Genomic DNA, 22,463 nt, shown 5'->3' on the forward strand with positions numbered 1-22,463 from the left:
CTAAATAGCTGGCAACACAAGTGAGTATACCCTTAGTGATACTTGTACATGTTGTTCAAATATGTAAAGCCACCTGTCCTATTCATCATGTTCATGTTTTTGCCTGCTTGACTGGACCATACAAATTTGTGTGTCATGGATTAGAAATATTAAATTTGGTGCTTTGGGTACAATTCTCTCATATTGGCCACTGGATGTTCAACATGGCACCTCATGGCAAAGAAGTCTGAGGATGTGAGAAATAGAATTGTTGCTCTCCATGAAGATGGTCTAGGCTATAAGAAGATTGGTAACACCCTGAAACTGAGCTACAGCACGGTGGCCACGGTCATACAGCGGTTTTCCAAGACAGGTTCCACTCTGAACAGGCCTCGCCAGGGTCAACCAAAGAATTTGAGTCCCCATGCTCTGCGTCACATCCAGAAGTTGGCTTCAAAAAACAGATGCAAGAGTGCTGCACGTATTGCTGCAGAGGTTGAAGAAGCGGGAGGTCAGCCTGGCAGTGCTCAGATCATACGCCACACACTGCATCAAGTCGGTCTGCATGGCCGTCGTCCCAGAAGGAAGCTTCTTCTGAAGCTGGCTCACAAGAAAGCCCGCAAACAGTTTGCTGAAGACAAACAGTCCAAGAGCAAGAATTACTGAAACCATGTCCTGTGGTCTGATGAGACTAAGATAAACTTGTTTGGCTCAGATGGTGTCCAGCATGTGTGGCGGCGCCCTGGTGAGGAGTACCAAAATAACTGTGTCTTGCCTACAGTCGAGCATGGTGGTGGTAGCGTCATGATCTGGGGCTCCATGAATGCTGCCGGCACTGGGGAGCTGTGGTTCATTGAGGGAAACATGAATTCCAACATGTACTGTGACATTCTGAAGCAGAGCATGATCCCCTCCCTTCAGAAACTGGGCTACATGACAGTTTTCCAACATGAAAATAATTAATTAATTATTCTGTTGATAGATTTTTTGATTTGTTCAGAAGAAATCGTTAACATGTCTTCCATTTCCTTCAGAAATACAAAGAATTTCAATTTTTGTTTGTAAATTTGGAACTTGGCAAGAAGTTAAATTAAATTAACAAGACCAACAAGCAGGTTTTTATGAAGTCTGAGCAGGTTGCGAAAAAGACATTTTTAGAGCAGAAGACCAGATGCTGATGATGTGTAAGATTAAAGGTCTGAAAAATGTTGGCTCATTTTTGAGATAGTTAGATGGATGCCACAACATTTCCTTGGTCAATGAGTGTCACCATACCTGACTGAGTGGTGGAGGGAGTTCACAATCCACCAAGCAAATTGTCCATTGTGGAGATTTGAACCTGTGACCTTGTGGTTAAAGGTTTATTTTTATGTTGTATTATTCATCCAAGAATTGGACAAGGGCAAGAAAAGGCGATTTAAAGGGATGTGGAAGGCCCCATAGGCCGCCAAATGACGAAATCCGCCCCTGCTGTAAAGTAGCCTTTTTGGTTCACTTCTGGCCCAGGACAGTTTGCCATTTACCATCTGGCTGGTCTGTGACTGACTGGTGTGGAAGTGGTGATGACAGAGCAGTCATTCTGGAGTGCTACTGCAGCTTTCCTCCACTGTGTGCTGATCGTGGAGGAAGAACGTCTCCCATGAGCAGCGCTGTTCCGATGCTCGCCCAAGCGCGTCTCCTCCATCCGCTCGTTCACGATACCGGCACACTCGCTGCATGATGGCCGAGGGAGGCGGACCCGAGTCGGGTGGCGCGGCTGACTCCGACTCGGAGCCGGTAGCTGCTCAAATGCCAACCCCTTCAACCGAAAGTCAGAAACAGACTATTGGGTCACTTTTGAAAACAACTCTAAGAAAGGGCGACGAATGGTAAGAGTCGGCAGCAGCCAGCGTTAACAGGGTGTTTCAGCTAATGTTAGCTAGTGAGAAACAGGAAATGCTAACATGCTAATGCTAGCGAGCTAACGACACCAATGTTTAGTCGTGTCTTGAATGGTACCCTTGATTTGCGAGGCTCTCGCGAGATTTGAACGCATAGTTTTTTTCAGATTGCATCTAGAACAAACAAAGTATCTATTTAATGTGACGACGCTGTGGTTACATAATGGGCGTGATTATGGGACCGAAAACAAATTGTTGCGGTTAGAGGAAAATCATGATTTGTGTTAAAATAATTAATCTCGCGAGATGCTTCACGGGTCTGGGGTTCCTTCCTCGACACGACCAACGGTTGCAAGTCTGAAATCGAAAGCTGCTGTGTGCTACCGATGTTTTTGGGCAGCTAATGTTTAACAAGTTAGCACGCTAGCTGCTAGCCAGCCCGACTTTACAATTCCTGACTTAGTAATATCTATTTATGTTGGTAGTAAACAGCCGAACTATCATACTTGGCTAAGTGGCTTATTGGTATAGTGCTTAAACGTTAATGGCAGCTTTATGACAACTTAGATGAGACTGATGTGGTTGCTAGTCGGCTGGTAGAATAGGCCCTACGTTCAGATGATAGGTTCTCCTGCCAGTCACACCGGCTCGTTGCTAGTTCAGTAGTGATCAAGAAATGGGCCCGTTGACAGGGATATTATGCCATGTCGTTTCCTGCTTGTAGTGACATGCCAGCTGAGGTTGTCTTACGGATTTCTTAACTGGTCAGCTACATGTGTTAGCTAACATTGTTTCAGATCATAAAAAGACCATCCAGGCCTGAGCATAGTGTAGTCAGGTGACTTAAAGAGCCTTCACTTCAGCTATTAATTGTTACAACAGAGATATGTCAGATAAACAAGAAATCCAGTTACCTACAGTTTCATCTGCATTCATTTAGAAAGTAAGGAAGGAAGCAAGGAAATTACCACCATTGCAAACGTATGTGTAAACATTGCAATTTGCCTTATTATTATATACAGGGTAACTAAACTAAATGTAGTCCTGATGATTGGAAGCAATAATTCGGCCTTTACGATAATTAAAAAGATTTTTAACATTATAACCCGACCTTTAAGCATAAATAAGACCGAAATAGCAACAGATATGAGAGAGAAAAAATATTGCCCAGAACAACACAGCTGTATTAAAATTGCAGAGAAAACACCAACTTTTCGTTGATAGAAACTGCTACCAAGTGATGAACATACCACATTTATTATGTCTGTCAGCTAGCATGTTCATATATTTGTTGAAATTAGTCAGGTACTGCATACTGATCGTGTTTCATGATGCTGTACTCAAAACTTTGCCACCATCCCATGGTATTTAAGCTGAAATGAAATATGACTTTCCATGAGCACATTAACACTGCTGCACAATATGGGGAAATTCACCTGAAGTTAAAAGGCACAGAACATACACCTTTCAGACACATCCTCTTTGAGACTTTTGCTTGTATTCTGACAGTGGTTCCATGAGCCAACGTTGTACTATTTGAATACTTGCTAACAAGCCTATTAACTAAAGGAGCTTCTTGCTTGGGATGGGATTAAGTCAAACTAGCTTGCTGTTGCTATATCTGCAAATGTCAAGACAGTTTGGCATTGCATAATGTTCTGGGTTGGCACGAGGCTGAGTGCAGTCCTTTTCCAAACCCCATGCATTTTCTGTCCTCGCTTGCTGTCATAAACATATCAAGTGAACTTAAAAATCCTCTATGAAGTATGAGTGTCAAAGGTTCAGGAAAAATGATCAGTGCCTCTCATATGTTTGTCATTAACTGTTACCAAAATTTTGTCTTAGGTATCTCATAGACAGCCGGTGGTTCAAACAATGGAAGAAGTATGTGGGGTTTGACAGCTGGGACATGTACAATGTTGGAGAACGTAGCCTGTATCCAGGACCAATTGATAACTCCGGGCTGTTCTCAGGTAAAACTCATCTTTAAAGAAACATTTATTGGGTGTTAATTTTTATTGTTTAATAGCAAAAGTCCCAAAAATATAACAAAAAAATTGAAAGAACAATTTTTCTCCAGCCTGTAGTCATTGTTTTGTTTTTGTGCCTTAAAGACCAGGAGAGTCAGGCCCTGAAAGAGCACCTTATAGATGAGCTGGACTATGTCCTTGTACCCACTGAAGCGTGGAATAAGCTTGTCAGCTGGTATGGCTGCCTTGATGGCCAGAGGCCCATCGTCAGGAAGGTAATGCTGTTGATTTTATTTATTTATCTTTTGTTTTGACCATTCAGTCATGGATTGGGCTCCTAAATATCCTCTTCTTTTCTTTAGGTTGTTGAACATGGCATGTTTGTCAAGCACTGTAAGGTGGAGGTCTATCTGCTGGAGCTGAACTTGTGTGAGAATGACAACATGGACAATTTAGTCACACGTCATTTCAGTAAAGCTGATACTATAGGTGAGGGCTCTATGGATTCAACTTTATATTCAAAATAACCAGATAAATAGCACATACACGCTGGAAATATCTGTACACTGCAGTCATTAAATGTGTTTTGTGTTGGAAAAAAAAAAAAAAGGCAGGAAAGATGATGAGCAAGTCTCGCAAATCCCTTCTTTTCAGATACTATAGAGAAGGAGATGAGGACGCTGTTCAACATCCCATCAGAGAAGGAGACACGGCTCTGGAACAAATACATGAGCAACACCTATGAGCAGCTGAACAAGCCAGACAGCACTGTACAGGATGCCGGTCTTTTCCAGGGGCAGGTAGAGTAGAACTGTGTTATTCAAATAACCTTCAGATCACTGATAGATTCTGTTCCTCTTTTCTTTTGAAGAACACCATAGTACAGAAACATGCTGGCACTCACTGTGCATACATAATTCATTTACAGGCATTGTAGAAAATTACAGGAACATCTGAGGGTCTAATGCAATACATTAGCCATGTAATAAAATATATGTTAAGGTTATAATGTGTAAGACTGTATTCAGACAGAATCAGGCGCGGTAGCAAAAATGCCAGTCATCTCATTTATTTTGAGGGGTTAGTCTGTTAAGGCTGAGGTGGTGGGGGCAGCAGGGGCTGCTGAAACAAAAATGCAGTGACCTGTGGTGGGAAAAGTTGAAACAGAGTCAGCTTTTGGAGAAGCATGCTGGGTACTGGACTGCTTCACAGTCAGCCTGAAACATCGCTGAAACTGAGCACTAATATTTTGTGTCCCCTTTTCATCAATGGAGACTGGACTGTTTTTTGTTGCACTGTCCATTCAAAAAAAAAAAAAAAGATCCTTCAAAGTAGAGATGCACCAATTCCAATTTTCTTGGCCGATTCCGATTTCTGTTTTTTTTTTTAAGGGTCTGACCTGCCAATTTTGTCTAATTCTGATTTTCAGTCTTTCTAAGAAATATTATTGACAGCATTCACAAATATTTTTGCAACTTTTCTTGTAAAACTAAATTCGATGTTCATAATAAAACACTTACTATGGAGTAATTTATATATTCTCCCCAAAAATGGTCCAGATTACAGCCAGGCCTTATTATAAGATTAAATTAATATTATGTACTAGAGGGAACGCAATCTCACTAGATTCGTGGGAAATGGTTTCACGTGAGCTCGTGTAGAAGCAGATGTAAACAAACTAGAGACTGATGCAGTGCAACAATTTGCTGTAGTAAAACTCTGCAATGAGAAAAAGTAGACATTAAACAAGTCTGAATGAGAAAATGTTTGAGGAGACGCATCAACATAGGATGTTTATTCTTCAGCCTGAACAGGAGGTGAAATTTTAACTGTGAACAGTCTGCTGTTGGCTAACATTAGCCTGAAAGGTTATGGCCCTTTGGCAATACCATCAGCTATTCTGTCTCATTGTAGACTGTCTGTCTTTTCTTTATCCTGTTCTTGGAGTCTGTCGCTAACACTGACTTCATGCAAGCATGTGTCTGAGTGTGTGCTGCTCTGGTCAGCGCTGTTGTAGGTGTGACATTACGGCCAGTATGTGCTGTGCGCATGACGTGACCATTGTGCAGAGCATGTGTGCGAATATGACTCGACAGGTGTAGTGCCAAGGTACTTATCCCCAATAAGAAAAGTATCCCCATCCGTGGGAGTGTGCCTGCACTCAGTAAATGTGGACTTATGTGACTACTCTTCGTTGTGCTGCTCCTGCGGACGGGGGTACTCTTCATATCAGGGATAACTGCCTTGGCACAACACCGGCACAGAATCGGATATGTGGCGCTGACAAGGACGGTCACCGGTTAGGGCCTGTCACACTAAAACCGGCTGGTTCTGGTCTCTGGCCAGTCAATCAGTGCATCCCTACTTCAAAGTTGAATATTGAATTAACCTGTACATGTGTTCGTGGTATTGTGCCTCATTTTGTTACATGTAGGCATGGAATATCTAATTTTTTCACAGCAGCTATAAACTGTAATACTGAAGGTCAAAATCAGACTAATTATTCATCAATGTAAGTGCAGTTTGTCAACGTACCTGCAGCTGCTAAAACTTGGCAGTATTTGGCACTTGTATAGAATTAAATTCAAGCCTGAGACATGATAGGTCTGACATGAAGGTCGGTTGTGCCAGCTTGGCTCTTATGCAACTTGTTTTCCCACAGGTGCTTGTGATTGAGCGGAAGAATGAGGATGGCACATGGCCCAGACAAGCCTCCCATCCCAAGTAAGCAAATACCTTGATGTTATTATTTTTTGTCATTCAGGAAAAGGAGACAAGTTGAATCATAGTATAGACTTAACACAAGTGCTTGCTTGTGTATGCTTCTTTAAAACATGTTTTTGCTCATGCTCAACAGATCCAGTACCACCCCATCCAGGAATTTCACTACCTCCCCAAAACTCTCCTCTAATTCAACAGCCAGTATCTCCTCAACAGTAACCAATGGGGACAGCAGCTGTAGCCCTGGCTACACACTGAACAACAGCACCTCCTCTGGCAACAGGCAAGAGTTCTTATCAGATTTGTCACCACATCACTGTTTTGCCCTTTTAAAGAGAGTGCCATCCTTTATCTCTCCTCAGCATTTACTGAATGTTTTATGTGGCACAGGACCAGGTTTTCCTTTTCAGTTATGTTTTAGTCACTTCCTCAGCTCCTGTGATTTCCAGTTGTTACACTCCAGAGACTCATCATATGTTATAATGAGACTTGAAAATGTAGCTTTAAAAATTTTCCACATCCAATATTTCTCAGGCATGTGCATTGACAGGAAGATTAAAAAGAAGATTCTTGCTCACTACTCTTGAATTTAAGCCAGTTATTGAATCAGTACATCATAATAATGACTCAGTCCCAGCAGACTGTCATCAGAGCATCAGGTCTTTGATGAAAGAACAAAAGAAAGGACAACGAAGGAACTCTTTTTGTCCTTTTTTTTCTGTCCTTCTCTTATAAACTGTGAAATTATGAATATGTATTTTTCCTCTGGCTATAATAGCAACAGCTCTTACCTTATTCTGCTTCTGCTTTCCATTCTTTAAATGTTTGTCAGTTCTTCCATTGTGAATTTGTTTTTCGTTGCATCTATTTTCTTTGCTTTAAAATGCAAACTATTTGAAAAATGACTGCTATCAAATACATACATACATACATGAGGATGTCACAGCAGCAGTTTTAGTCATGGTGAGGAACATGTAATGAAAGAACACACTGTAACTGTACTGTGACAACATGGTTCCTTTAAAGTGTGTACTGGAAAAGGCATTATGGCCTTAAGGTGCCTGTGTTTGCTCTTTACGAAGTTCACTGTTAACTGGAGCTTAGTTTGATTACTGAAGACTGTACTGTCTTGTGAAGCTGAAGGAAACATTTCTATTTGTTGACTTTATGTAAAAAAACCCATATTATATTGTAGTTCATAAAGGTTGGATTTCTTGCAGGGCTGTTGTTATGGATAGCATTAGGCGAAGCCAATAAACTGGCATCTCATTGTAGATTATATTGCCACAATTTACCCTGAACAAAACATCATGGTCATATTAGTCAATATGAAGAATGGTTTAGAAGAGTTGTGCTCACATTTAAGCTCAGCATGTTTGTCACACTGCTAGTGCATTCAGGGACAGAACATTAAAATCTAAGGGAAATAAGATGTAACTGCAGAAATGACATTTGAATTTAGTGCTGACTTGGTTGCACTTTATTCAAAAGGCTTTGATGTTCTTTTGATTTCCATAACACTTAAAGTAGCAGTGATATTTACAACCCACCTTTAGCTGCAGTCTAAGTAGAAAAGAACCATAATTAGTTGAGCTGCCGACTAAAGGTGTGTATGTGCTAAAGACACAAATTGATATTAAATGTAAAATAAAAGATGGCAGATTTGCATATGTCAGACCTTATTATTAGACATAAAACAAATCTGTAATTTAATATGTTACATAAACTTTCCTGGGCTTCTGTGTTTGGGCATATAGTTATTCAGGATTTGTATGACTGAGTGTGCCAGTATTCTAAATGAGAACAAGATTGTGGCAGTGATTGCTTAGCTAATATAACTTGTTGACAATTCGCTGTGGTACGAATGATAACTAGTTATTGTTCTCTTGAGGTGATATTGTGTTAATCTGTACCATGTACCATATTTGAATGTTAAGTTTAAACAAATGTTTGCTTCACAGCACATTGTCTCTAGGATACCAACAGTAACAGATCTGCTCTGCCAACAGATTGGGCGGCTACAATTCATACAGCTCCTCCTACAACTACAGAGAGTCCCAGTCACAGCCTGGCCTATGTGGCCTCAGTAATTTGGGCAACACATGCTTCATGAACTCTGCCCTCCAGGTGAAAAAAAGAGAAAAACAAAAGACAAAAATGAATGCTACACTTAGAACTTTTACTCAGTCATTCACCATAATGAAATAATCCACTATCTATCCCTCCTCTTCTAGTGCCTGAGCAATGCATCTGCACTCACAGAATACTTCCTCAATGACCAGTATGAGGCAGAGATTAACCGAGAGAATCCCCTGGGAATGAGGGGCGAGATTGCAGAGGCCTATGCTGATCTAGTGAAGCAGATGTGGCTCAGCCGCAGCAGCTATGTGGCCCCACGCACCTTCAAAGTGAGTTGTGTCAAACAGCATAATCTTAAGTGACTGTATACAGATTTAACATGTCCTTTCATCATTTTATAGATACACAGTTATTGAAATCTGTGTTTTTGTTTGCAGACCCAGGTTGGACGCTTTGCCCCCCAGTTTTCAGGCTACCAGCAGCAGGACTCGCAGGAGCTGTTGGCCTTCCTGCTGGATGGGCTTCATGAAGATCTGAACCGTGTCAAGAAGAAGCCTTACCTGGCCCTGAGGGACGCGGAGGGCCGTCCAGATGAGGTAAAGCACATGATGCTGATTTTCAAACTGTGAACTTGTAACTTGTGGTTTGGTTTTTCAGGAGCATGTTATTTCTCAAAAAGGTAACTTAAAGCTACCTTCAGGCATAGTCTGTTGCTGGAATATGATGCTGCTTAAATATTTATATTAACAGCACTCCCAGCTTTGTTGTGTTTTGATTTATGAAATTGAAATCTGCTTTAAATTTCAAAGAGATCGACTGAGCTGCAAGGACTACTGGCCTCTGACAGCTAGACGTAGCATAGGTTTATGTTTTGAAGCAATACATTGTATGCTTTGATTTACACTGTTTTATAGCAACAGGGGAGCAAAGTGTCTCAAAGAATTACTTCACACTTTCTGTTAAGTTTTTAAGTGGCATCTAATGAAGGTCTCTGTAATTACAGATTGTTGCCAAGGAAGCCTGGACGAACCACCGCTTGCGTAATGACTCTATTATAGTTGATATTTTTCACGGCCTCTTCAAATCGACCTTGGTATGCCCAGAGTGCTCCAAGGTGTCCGTAACCTTCGACCCGTTCTGCTACCTCACACTGCCTCTACCCATGAAGAAAGACCGCACCATGGAGGTTTTCCTGGTGCGATCAGACCCTCAGTCCAGACCCACACAGGTTAGGTGGAATTCAGCTACACGGTTTTTGCTCTAAACAGCCTCTATTAAACTAATACTAATTAATACCAAATAACCAATAATAGCCTTCCAGTTTGTGGCTTTTGTGCTTGCTGTCGATGAGTCCTGGATTTCTGAAAGCTCAAGCATTTAATTAAGCAGTTCACTGACTTTGATTATAATCAATTTTTTTCTTTGTCGTACAGTATCGAGTGGTGGTCCCTAAACTGGGTACAGTGGCAGACCTGTGCAGCGCCTTGTCCAAACTCTGTGGTTTCCCTCCAGAAAATGTTAGAACTTTGTACTTTAACACCATTACAATAATGTATTCTTTATACTCCCAGCTTTACATTTTCTTTGTCTTCAGTTAAAATGCTAACCTTGCAATTCACTTGTGTTTCCAGATGGTGGTGGCTGACGTTTACAATCATAGGTTTCATAAAATTTACAGACGGGATGATGGCCTCAACCAAATCATGGAAAAAGATGACATCTTTGTGTAAGTCTTTCTGACTAAGCTGCCTTAAGTTAGTCACTGTGGTTGCTGTTTAATCTTAGGTGTATGTAATGTTTGTGTTGTCGCTCTTTACAGGTATGAGGTACAGGAAGAGGACAGTGAGAGGATGAACTTGCCTGTTTATTTCAGGGAGCGCCACTCCAAGCATGCTGGAAGCTCCACAAGCACCATGCTGTTTGGCCAGCCTTTACTCATCACCGTGCCCAGACACAACCTCATAGCAGATGTTCTTTATGATAAGATCCTAGAGCGGATTGGGTAAGAATTTCCTGTTTGCATAGCTATAAGTAAAAATACATGTCTGTGTAGAGACTGCTGTGAAGAGAGAGAGTTTAAAAGGTTGAGAGAAGATAAATGAATCTAGTAGCAGGAGTTGTGTGATAGCAGTTTTCAGGTCCTGTAAAAGATAACTGTATATAACATATTTTTAAAAAATGTATTAACAAGTGTAAGGTAACTGAATTTACTGATAATAAAAAGTGACATCTGAGCATATTTGTTGTTTAACTCATCTTCATGGTGCTGTATTGCAGACGCTATGTAAAACACTCCCAGAGCCCAAACAGTGAAAGCAGGGCCTCTGCCTCAGCGACCTTCGCCAGCTGCAGCCAGGCCCCTGAATGTTCCACATCGTCTAGTCTCAATGCCAGCCTGGGGGGCTGTGGCAGCCCCTTGTCAGATGGGGCGTCCTGCAGTGCCAGCTCCAGTAATGGCAGCAACCACTCAGGGACCTGCAATGAAAGTAATGGGCTGTATGATGGTAAGCAGCTAACTATGGAAGCCCATTTCTGCAAATCTGATGAAAAAACAAGATCCTGTAAGTGAGTGTAATGAGAAATGTAATGAGAAACTTTCTCGAAATAATGACTTGGTATCTCAAAATAATTAGATAGTATCTTACAATGATGGTGCTTTCTTAAAATAATGACTTAGTATCTTGAAATAATGACTTAGTATTTCATAATAAATAGTTAATATCTCAAATAATAAGATAGTATCTTTACAAAGATAACTTGGTATCTCAAAGTAATGACTTACTATTGCAAAATAATGAGAAGCTTTCTCAAAATATTTAGTTAATATCTCAAAATAAGAATGTTTTTTGTTATTATGAGATACTAACTCATTATTTTAATAAAGTTTCACATCATTGTGAGATACTAACTTGTTATAATGACTCATAGGATCTTTTCTTTTGGACGTGGTCCTCCACAGATAACATTATCTTTCACCATATTTAAATGAATGTAATGGAAAAAAACTAATTAGAGAGTCATCAGAATATTTTTATGCTAATGTTCACCAAGCACACTTATACATCTGTTCAGGTGAGGAGGAGGCCATGGACCACCAGGTGAGTCCAGAGCCAGAAAATGGCCACTCTGAAGAGGAGGAAGAGGAGACCTCTGACTTGGAAAACGGATCTAAGGGAGACTCAGCCAAGCTGTGCCCTTCACCAGCTAAGCTCTTTACTTTCAGCATCGTCAACTCTTATGGAACAGCCAACATTAGCCCGCTGCCTTGTGATGGAAATGTCCTTAAACTTAATCGTAAGCATCAATCTTAAATGTAGACTTGCATCAGTAGTTTGAATTTTCAGACTCACTTTGTGTTGACGTGATCCCTCCCACCTCCTCTCTCTGCAGCACATTCCACGGTGGCGATCGACTGGGACACAGAGTCAAAGAAACTGTGTTATGATGAACAGGAAGCAGAGGTCAGTGAGTTGACATTAATCAGACAATCCAGTGACAGGATGTGAAAGCAGTCTGTTTATATTTGTGTAAATATTGTGTGTAGGCCTATGAGAAGCACGAGAGCATGCTCCAGCCTCAAAAAAAGAAAGCCACTGTTGCTCTGAGGGAATGCATCGAGCTCTTTACAACCATGGAGACACTTGGAGAACATGACCCATGGTAAGGATTCACAACTACAGCCATAATCAATGTCAAACCCTCCACACTTGTCACTCTGTTTTTCATATAAATATGGTCTTTTTTAATGCAGGTATTGTCCAACATGTAAGAAACACCAACAGGCCACAAAAAAGTTTGATTTGTGGTCTCTGCCTCGCATACTGGTAGTTCACCTAAAGCGTTTCTCCTACAACCGGTGTTGGAGGGACAAGCTGGACACAGTGGTGGACTTTCCCATCAGGTATGCACACAGTATTGCTCAAAGTTTAGAAAGATACAAACAATTCTGTAGTCTTATGTTTCTGCTAAAGGTTAAGAGTAGGTACTATTGTGTCTTTTTAGCAGTGATAACAATATTTAATATTTATTTATTGACCACTTCTCTCAACACATTACAAAGTGCCTCACACAAGGCAGCAGCTTCATAACAAGCAGATCATAAAACAATTTGATCATAAAATCAAATTCCAAGCAAATAAAACTTGCAAGATGTCAAGTCAGTAAAATCCAGGCAAATAAAACTAGCAAAACTAGACTGTCAATAAAAAATCTCAGCACATAAAACCAGTAAAGGCAGTCAGTTAAACTCAAGTAACATCAGGAAAGGCTCTCTGAGATTTAGAAGAAGTCACTGATTCTGCCGACCTGAGTTTTCCAGGCAGCTTGTTCCTTATCTGTGTGGCTCTGACTGCGAGTGCCCTGTCACCCTTAGTTTAAGCTGTAGTAATGAATATTTACCATCTAAAGATTTAAATGGCATATTCCTTAATGTGCAATTCTTTAGAAAAGAAGTTGTATAGATTTTGGTCACCAAGTGTTGTATTGTGTATTGTTTGTGAAATCAGATAGAAATGCAGATCAGATTGTGACAAAATGAGCCATGAATGCACATTATTCCACTGTTTTTTAAGAATATTACATTTGAATAAGCAAAAAGAAGTGATAAACACTGCAGTGTCAGTGGGATTTTTACACTAGAGGGAGCTATAGTCTGAAGTTCACAGGAGAAAGACCTGAGTAACAAGGAAATATTATATTGTAGTTTCAAGAAATGGACTCTTGTCTGTAGAGAACTGACATCATACTCTAAAGAACAAGCTGTGTCATTACTGTGCTTATCTGTTTTGGTTGCGTAACTGATGCAGCTATCAAAGAAAGCCTTTCAACACTGCATGAGTCAACCTTTGTTTTCAGCTTGCACAGTAAAAAAATTCTCTGTTTTAAAATAGAGAAGTAGCCTCAGGATAATGTGGCCTAACGGCTGTCTGTCTCACTTTTGGCGGTGTGTGTGCAGCACATATTCACCTCATTTGAGGAACTTGATCCACCTGATAGCAGGAAATAGAAGAGACGTCACTGAAATGCTTTAAAATGGCTGAGTCATGCTTACTCAGATTTAAACATACAGTCAGCCTTATATGCTGTTCTACATTAAACATCTTAAGAGAATGTATTTTTTTTATTTCTGTTATGTTAAATAACTCATTTTTGATGTTTGTTTTTTTTCTGCGACTGGTGATATTTTCTGATTCAGGGATCTAAACATGTCCGAGTTTGTGTGTGACCCCAAGGCCGGCCCCTACACTTATGACCTCATTGCCGTGTCAAACCACTATGGAGGAATGGGAGGGGGTCACTGTAAGTCACTGTTCATTTTTCCTTCTTTCCTCTGTCATTTTCATTTCTTCAGTAACCCACAGGCCGATATCCCTCCAGCAGCGTGGCTACAGGTCCTTAAAAAGTATTAAAATGTATTAAATTCACATTTACTGATAAAAGGCCTTAAATTATTATGTAGGTTTGAATTTTTTTTGGATCTTAAATATTTATTTATTGAATGTTATAACATGGTCATCTAAAATGGTCTAATATTCACTCCAAGTGCAAGAAATGTATTCAGATGCCTCTGTAATTATGTAACAGTCTTTTAGGTTTTTGCACATAAATATATTTGTAAAAATGTTCTTTTACTTCAGGAGTGATTGTCATTTTGCCTTGCTTGTAATATATGTATTTACATAGAAGAGTACACCTACATTTTACATTTGATGTTGAATTTTATTGCAGTTTTTGGCCTTAAATTTAATTAATGGAAAGGGTAATTAATGTTAAAAAGTCTTAACTTGCTGATACATTTAGACATCCTGTCCGAATCAGCATACCATGAAGAGCAGCCGATAGCTTATTTTTTAACATGAAACTATTTGATTTTCAGCCACTCTCTAGTTCTTGTGCCAAATCAGTTTGTTTAGTCTTCACACATGCACACAATATGTGTCAACAGATGGTCTACTGAACAACCGCTGTGTCTCCATGGACACTGTAATCAGTCACATTACAATATGGCAATGTGCCCCAAACATCTTTGTTCTCTGTGGTGTCACTGTCAACGTTTTTTTTAATACTTGTTTTTGTCCATTCATAGTAAACTGGTGTAACAAGTTTGTCTGTTCCTCTATAAAACAAAATGTCCTGTTATATTTAACACCGCCTTCACTCTGTCTTAACAGACACTGCTTATGGCAAGAATAAAGTGGATGGAAAGTGGTATTACTTTGATGACAGCAGTGTCTCCTCTGCCTCAGAGGACCAGATTGTGGTGAGTTTGACACTATGGTGGTCATGTCTGTCCTGTAGTTAAACACCTTCAGTATTTGGTGAATGTTTTTTTTTAATCCTTTGAGTGATGTTTGATGAAGATAAGCCCTCATCCTTCTTGGCTGTCTGTCCTTGGTGTCGAGTGTCCCTGTGTTTTTTGTGTAATCCTACCCTTGTCCTCCCACTGCAGACTAAAGCAGCCTACGTGCTGTTCTATCAGCGCAGAGACGAGGAAACACCCTCCAAACCTCAGCCTTCGGCCTCGCTGGGAGGAGCCCCCGAAGTTGCCGACGACCACATGGACACAAACTGAGGAACCCCTGACGCGAAAGGGACACGCACTGAAACACATACGACAAATAGAGACACTTCGGACGCACACACAAAGCTACTTTAGTGACAGAGGACTCCACAGACTTTAACATTATTAACCCTACCTTCCCCCCCGTATTTTATTTGATTTCTGTCTCGTATGTTGTCAACTAGAGCCAACAGCCTTGTCAGAAGTGTGACCTGAGAGACTTCCTCCCTGCAGCGGGCAGTGGCCTACTGATTCCTGAACATAGTTTACTAGTCTGGAACTAAAGAGGAGTATGAAATGGATATAGATCCTCTCACTGGATGAACAGAATGTTAGAAGTGCCCTCAAATGTGTAGATAAACAAATGTTTCCGCAGTCATAAATATTCAAAAAAGCCAAATGCAAATGCAACCAAAGCAAGGTATTTATGAAGAAATGTACCAACTGTTAAGACATTAGCAGGATTCTGGCATGGTGCCTAGATTTATCACGGATGATCTTGCTGTACCGAGGTAAATGCAAACTTTAACAGTGTGATGTGCACATGGAACAATACACGCCATGCTCGCTGAAAGAATCCTGTGATCTTATTCCACCTATGTAGAGTGGATCACTGCAGGCTAGCTGTGGCAGCCAGAGGGGGATGTCTGTCCTGTTTCAAGGTTTTACAATATGCATCTTGACATGAATTGTGGCAGAGGCAGTTTTTCCACCTCGCCCCTTTGTTCAGCCATCATTTTTTTTTCATTCTTTGACACACAGTATGGGCTCTGCTGCCTCTCGGACCCTAAATCCATGAGAGGAGTCTCACCCTGCTAACAATTTTTATTTTCCTTTTCTTTTTATAATCACAATGCAAAAGCGGCCTTTTGATTCCTGCAACCTAACTAAAAAGGAGGCACTTTGAATTCTCCATGAGTACATTATCTACCTGCTTCTGGTGTATCTAGACATGGCAGAATTGTATGGTTCGGCCTTAGCATTAAGGGTTATGGTCTGTCATCCACTTCCAGATCATTTTAATGTGTCTTATTAAGAATATTTTGATTGCTGCCTGATTGGACCCCTAGCTCACCTGCAAACAGCTTGTCCTTATTAGTCTTGTACATTAATGCAGCTCTGTATTGAAATGGCTATGTTATTTGATATCTTCAAAGCACACTGAGTGAAGCAAAATAAACTAGTATAAAAGTGGTGCTTTATTCATGAAACTTGAACTTGCTCCTCGTCACGAGGAACAATCTACACGTGTCATCAGATGGGGTCAGGACAGCAGTACCTTAACAGCATTCTTGCCGAATGCAGGCATTTTGAGCCAATAGTTTTCCTTCCAGTGATCACTGCTTAGCTGTTTAGTCAATCATGACAAAATCATCTCTGTTGGTAGCTTAAGAAAATAATCCCTTTGTTTCCTCTTAATAGACACATAATTGTCACAGGAAGCACAGTTATAACAGGTGTCTTGTCTGAGTGTGACTGAGTACAAAAAAATAATACGTTTGCTCAGTCCCGAGGGTCTTCTAGTGAAATCAGAAGACAGAACTTAATGGGTTTATTCTGTGGCATAAATTCTGCACTTTGTTGCATAACAGCATGTTGATATGACGAGCCACCAAGTGACTGTGTTACTGGCCGGTCCTGCCATCATTATGTCGTTCAGAGATGACTACCTAAATATAATCATGTATGCCTATGACTAGAAAAGCTTTACATCATATCTGTAATCCTAGATACTTAGTTGAAAACAACATTCAGCTGCCAAATGCAGCAAATCTTGTTTTCTTCCCCCTTAAATCATGTCAGCAATTCAAACTCAACAAAAACCGAAGAGATGTAAATAATCACACTATTGAAAATAGGTGTATAAATTCTTGTCCTCATATTTATCTTATTGCCGATATCTACAGTATTTGTTTTTAACTGAGAAATATTTGAATTCAAAAGTACAATAAAGACTGGAAGCCTCAACAAGGTGGTTTGTTTGAAGTAATTACATACACAAAAAAATATACTCTTTACTGTATACTCTAAGAAGCTCACACCAAAGCAGTGATTCTGGCTTAAAGGCCCCCCATCCCCATCCCCAATCAAAATTACATATTTCTAATATACCTTACCTGTAGGGATATTTATCCATCTATGTTGTTTTGGTGTGAGTTGCAGAGTTGTGGATATATCGACTGTAGAGATGTCTGCCTCCTTCCTCCTCTATAATAGAACTAGATGGCACTCTGCCTGTTGTGCTCAAAGCTGTTGTTACACTGTTAGTCAAGATAATCCACATTGTTGTGAGCAGTTTCATGTGGGATGGGAACTATTTTTTTTCCTCCTAACTACACCTGCCAACCGTATCATTGTGCAGCAGGAAGCACGCATCAACTTGCACACTTCCTTCTGAAATGGTTGGCGATACAGACGTCTTTGGTTCGTTGCTGTGTTATGTCAGTGTCACCACCATATTGCCCTGTCCAAAGTGTTGGGGACATTGATCTAATATATATATATATATATATATATATATATATATATATATATATTAGATCAATGTATGTATATATATGTCTATGGTTGGCAGGTATATTTTGTACAGTTCTCACAAGGAACTGCTCACAACACAGTCAGTGGATTATCTTGAGTAACATGGTCATGATTTCTGGACATTGCTGTTTTGTTTTGTTTATTTTGGCAATGAGCAGCACTACAGGTAAGTGGAACAATGCGTATTTTGGGGTAAATTGTCCCATTAACTTCAGTTGGTGTTATGAAACAGCTATATTGCGAAATTATTATTTGCAGTTGATGCAGTCTTAATTACTCAGCCCATGTGCTGACTTGTTGTAATGTGAACTATAATCTGTAATCAGGTGTGGTTACTGGAACATCAAACAGTGTCATCACACCCTGATTGCAAACCCAGGATGCGCTACCAAAGTTCCTGGATGGATATTGTAATAGCCATAACTTTTTCATTTGAATGTAACATAAGTAAAAAATTATTTTCATATAGGACCTTTGTATAAGATCTAGTTTTAAAAAAATGCTGTTTAAATTTGGCCTTTACCATGGAGAATTAAGAATATTAACCAGGGTTTCTGCAGGCCTTTAAATGTTTTAGATATGATTTTGACAAGTGTGTTTTGTGGGAAAAAAATGTACTGATCACATTATGTCAAGAACAAAACAAAACCAACGTTGAACCAATAACCACTAATGCCAATTATACCTCCATTTTTTTTGCCAATTGTGAAATAGGTCTTAAATTGCATTCATAATGTCTTAAAAGTCTTAAATTTAACTTGTTGAAACCTGCAGAAACCCTGATTAACAGTAAAAAAAAATAAATAAAATTGTCAGTGCAAATAAGTAGGTCATGTTTGGGTTATGATAATTCACTCAAAGACAGTAAGGAAATGTTTGAAAAAATACATTTATTGGTCCTCTTAATACATCAAACCACACCTGTGCTTTACATGCACACAATGCAGCTGAAAACATTCAGACTTTTACACTTCATCAGACACCATCCTCACAACTAGCTTGGTTTCAGAGGATGTCTTCATATAGTAAAAGAACAGAACACAGCCAACTGTGTACAGGTGAGCACAGGTGGTCTGAAAAAATGTAAAACATCATCTGCAGATGCTATGGAGGGAAAAAAATGAGCACTACAGGTTAGACATATTGCTGAGAAGCTGGTGCAGGTGGAAGGACGGGGTCACTAGTTGACCTGGCTCAGGAGCTTCTTGATGTCTCCCTCGATCTCGCTGGTCAGAAACCTCCTGCTGTAACGCTTGAAAGGCACTCCGTCTGGTGCGATGAGGAACTTCTCGAAGTTCCAGGCCACGTCGTTCCTGCTCACCGGGCTCCAGATGATGCACTTGGGGTCGTTCATCAGGGCAGTTGGCTCATCGCTGGGGAATGGAAGCTTTTCCCTCAGGAACACAAACAGGGGATGGGCATCCTTCCCGTTCACATCCACTTTCTCCAGGAGCTGAAACTTCGGCTCAAAGCCATTTCCAGGACGGATGTACTTCAGGGACATGAGGATTTCTTCATTCTTGCAGTTCTCCTGCACGAGTTGATCAAAAGATTACGTTACAGCCTGTGGTGCATAAAAGCTTTTGCAACCTCTTAGAGTAAAGAAACTAGGCAAGCAAAATAAAATTATTAATAAAAATTCTGAGATTTCAAGGAATACAGGTTCAGGTTAACTGATAAAGTCTTAATGTCTTTTTATTATGGGAATATAGTTATATTTTAATAGTTAAGAACCACTACATTAATGCAAATAAATCATTTGATTCTTCAGAGAGTTCAGTAATCTGTTCTGATCAGTAAACAAACACACTTTTCTGCACAACTAACTTTTGGTTTATCAAACTGTGAACCTGCAGTTTGACTTGTCTCAGCCGAGTTATCTGTGTTTTTATTTGGGGTTTTCTTCACCACAATAACCCCCACACACGTTTAACTTCCTGCTTGCAATAAGAAACCTGCAAATTATCTGAGCTATCATTACCACCTATTAATGAGTTACAAAAGTTGTTGCGATAGAGACACAGTTAATAAATAACGTATAAAAGTTGATGAAGCAACTACAAATGACATGCATGTCGTCACAAGGAACAAACTGAACTCAATAGAAAACCTTTTGTTAGGCGTTTGGTAGCTGACTAACCCAACGACTATTTCCTCTTTCCTAAATATTCCTCATTGCTTAAACGGCTTACAACACAGGAAATTTACACACGTGAATTTTCTTTCATGAATTTCTGATTTACTCAAAATTTCAACCATCGGTGTAAATGATTAAATAACATATTTTTGGAGAGGAAGTGAAAGTCTAAGATAAGACCAATTTGTATATTTTATTTCGTTTTTAATTTTAGTTAAGTTTCTAGAGCTCGTTTCAGTTTAGTTTTTATTGTTTAAAAATGTTTTGTTTGATTAGTTTCGGTGTTCATTTTAGTTTCTGATAATTATTAGGTAGGGACATTTGTCAGGGTGATCGAACAAGTTCAGAACAGGTATTACAAGTTTTTTTTGTCAAGGCACTTGATTCACAATCGTGTCGATACATTTATATACCGACGTCTCTTCATGCTCATGCTGACAAACTAGACCAAACTGACTGAAACTGATACTTCTGATTAGTTAGTTTTGTAAACACACAATAGCCGTTCAAAACTCTCGTTTTTATTTTTATTGTAGTTAACTAAAATGTTTTTTTCCACAGCCAAATTTTAGTTTAGATTTCCTTAAAGTTGATACAGTCGGCCTAATTTAAGCTACATTAGTTGAAAATGTAACACTTGCAGCCTAAAAACTTGTGGGCTATTTCCGGGAAAATAACATATAATATTAGCAGCATTATAAATGAAATATATAAAAATATAAATTATTACAGCCCCAGTTTGCCTGATGGTCAAAAGGAGACAATGCCTGTTAGGTATAACTTCTTCTTCCTCACCTGATGGCCGAACTGGTTGCAGGGTACACCCAGGATAACGAGCCCCTTGCTGGCGAACTTCTCATGGAGCTCGTTCATCTGGGTGTAATCCCTGGTGGTCGTACCTCAGAGAGACGCCACATTCTCAATGAGGACAACCTTCCCCTTCAGAGACGAGAAATCAAACGCTTCTCCCGTAACTAGTTTGGCCGTCAGGGCGTAAAAATTCGTGGCCATCGTTTCGCGGTTTTCTCCTCGTCTTCAGAGTCACAGAAATGCCCTCGGTGTGTTTCTTTCACCCTCTTGAGTGAACCTTTGGTGTGCGATCAAAGATCCTGTATGCCGCTGTCAAGATAGTTCACACCCTGCAGCCTGCGGATTGGCCGCTTTGAACGTCCCTATGTACCATCACGTCATGACTAGCCAGGATTGATTAAAACAAATAAATTTAAGTGAGTCAAAATTATTAAATAGTAAAAATAGATTTACAAAGACAAATATATAGAAATTACGTGTTTTTTTTGTCATTTCTGCTACATCATCTATTTTCTTTTTTCGGGCCGGAATTAGTCTCAACATATTTAACGACATGCTTGGACAAGTAGTAAGCAAGCAGATCAGTAAATGCACTATCAAGAATTTATATTGTATTTTTTTTTCAATATGATGTAGCCTTAAAAATATCAGACGGTCTCTGAGACAGTTGACTGCTGCACTGACTTGTTGGGTTCTTTTAGTCATTCAGCAGCAACTCTCTCTCTCTCTCTCTCTCTCTCTCTCTCTCTCTCTCTCTCTCTCTCTCTCTCTCTCTCTCTCTCTCTCACACACACACACACACACACACACACACGTTACAGTTGCTGCTATTCAGGAAATATTTAAGTATAGCGAAATTATGAGAAAGCATTAATAAGAATTATTAAAAATATGTGCATTAGACTACAATAGGCCTATGTAACAAAGTATATAAGAAATAAGAAACATATACAATAATATAGAGCTACAGCAAACCATAGAGAAAATAAAGACATAGAAAGATAACAAAGTAAGGAATATAACACATATTTACAGATGTGTTACTACAACAACAACAGACATTCAATATTTCATTGCAGGTGGAGCGCTCTGTTCTAGAAGGGTGCAGCTTGCAGTGAAACAGCTCATTCAAGTGTATACTCTTTGTTGTAAAGCGCAGGTACAGTGTTCCGTGTTTCTTTACACGGCGTATCCCGGAAACTCTTCAATAAGGAATAAGCAGTCAGAGTTCCAGTCCCGCCCAGCGACGGCCAAGGTCTTTAAGAAATCATGCAGCCCAATGCTAGATAGTTAGGGACAGTCTAAAATATGTTGCAATATTTGTAATGTTGAATGAAGCACCAATTTTAACAACACAATTGAGATTGCAGTCCACAGACAAATGTATAATCGAGCTACATATAACATGCACGATTGCTTTATTTGGTTATTCTAAGACGTATTCGGCAAATCATTTTAGCTGAGCCTGCGCGTTAGCTAAACTTTATGCAGACGATCCCTAACTGCCGCTGATGACGCGTTAGTACTTTGGCGCGGAAGTTTGTTTTGTAACTTCGGTGTCTGAGCTCCAAACGTTGTCGTCTGTAGGTTCACCTGAGTATTAAACGTATGTGTCACTTTTATTATCATTAATGATACTGACAGTCAACAATATAACATCGAATATGACGTTACACACTTAAACTTTGTCATGTTTGTTTATCCTTGCTATAGTATAGCATTTTGCTGTATAAGTCCCCAGGGAGGTTAGCTAACTTATAAATACGTTAGCTTGATTGCTACTGTGGATG

At 39.8% G+C, this 22,463-nt stretch overlaps 2 protein-coding genes across 2 annotated transcripts; one reads left to right on the forward strand and one right to left on the reverse strand.

The window, feature by feature from the left end:
- The first annotated feature begins 1,619 nt into the window (after nucleotides 1–1,619).
- On the forward strand, nucleotides 1,620–17,159 carry usp4 (ubiquitin specific peptidase 4). The gene is made up of 22 exons (XM_084733634.1): nucleotides 1,620–1,847; nucleotides 3,705–3,832; nucleotides 3,974–4,104; nucleotides 4,192–4,318; nucleotides 4,484–4,629; nucleotides 6,492–6,553; nucleotides 6,687–6,833; nucleotides 8,560–8,677; nucleotides 8,785–8,958; nucleotides 9,067–9,225; nucleotides 9,633–9,857; nucleotides 10,063–10,146; nucleotides 10,261–10,355; nucleotides 10,449–10,631; nucleotides 10,907–11,133; nucleotides 11,702–11,923; nucleotides 12,020–12,090; nucleotides 12,174–12,289; nucleotides 12,381–12,530; nucleotides 13,824–13,927; nucleotides 14,800–14,888; nucleotides 15,078–17,159. The coding sequence occupies exons 1-22, from the start codon at nucleotides 1,696–1,698 to the stop codon at nucleotides 15,198–15,200; spliced, it is 3,033 nt and encodes a 1,010-aa protein (XP_084589760.1). The 5' UTR covers nucleotides 1,620–1,695; the 3' UTR covers nucleotides 15,201–17,159.
- A 1,438-nt stretch (nucleotides 17,160–18,597) lies between these two features.
- gpx1b (glutathione peroxidase 1b) lies at nucleotides 18,598–20,965 on the reverse strand. The gene is made up of 2 exons (XM_084733646.1): nucleotides 20,659–20,965; nucleotides 18,598–19,257 (listed from the first exon to the last, which is right to left on the reverse strand). The coding sequence occupies exons 1-2, from the start codon at nucleotides 20,872–20,874 to the stop codon at nucleotides 18,907–18,909; spliced, it is 567 nt and encodes a 188-aa protein (XP_084589772.1). The 5' UTR covers nucleotides 20,875–20,965; the 3' UTR covers nucleotides 18,598–18,906.
- Nucleotides 20,966–22,463: the final 1,498 nt, after the last annotated feature.

The sequence above is a fragment of the Lutjanus erythropterus genome, chromosome 2 (assembly GCF_056507025.1).
Source record: "Lutjanus erythropterus isolate fLutEry1 chromosome 2, fLutEry1.hap2, whole genome shotgun sequence".
Classification (NCBI taxonomy): Eukaryota; Metazoa; Chordata; class Actinopteri; order Lutjaniformes; family Lutjanidae; genus Lutjanus; species Lutjanus erythropterus.

What these genes read in the sequence shown, in the direction of transcription:
- usp4 (XM_084733634.1), top strand. Translation starts at nt 1,696, where the DNA reads ATGATGGCCGAGGGAGGCGGACCCGAGTCGGGTGGCGCGGCTGACTCC. An exon ending in AGAGGCCCATCGTCAGGAAG is followed by an intron (nt 4,105 to 4,191) that starts GTAATGCTGTTG and finishes TCTTTTCTTTAG; the next exon opens with GTTGTTGAACATGGCATGTT. An exon ending in CGGAGGGCCGTCCAGATGAG is followed by an intron (nt 9,226 to 9,632) that starts GTAAAGCACATG and finishes CTGTAATTACAG; the next exon opens with ATTGTTGCCAAGGAAGCCTG.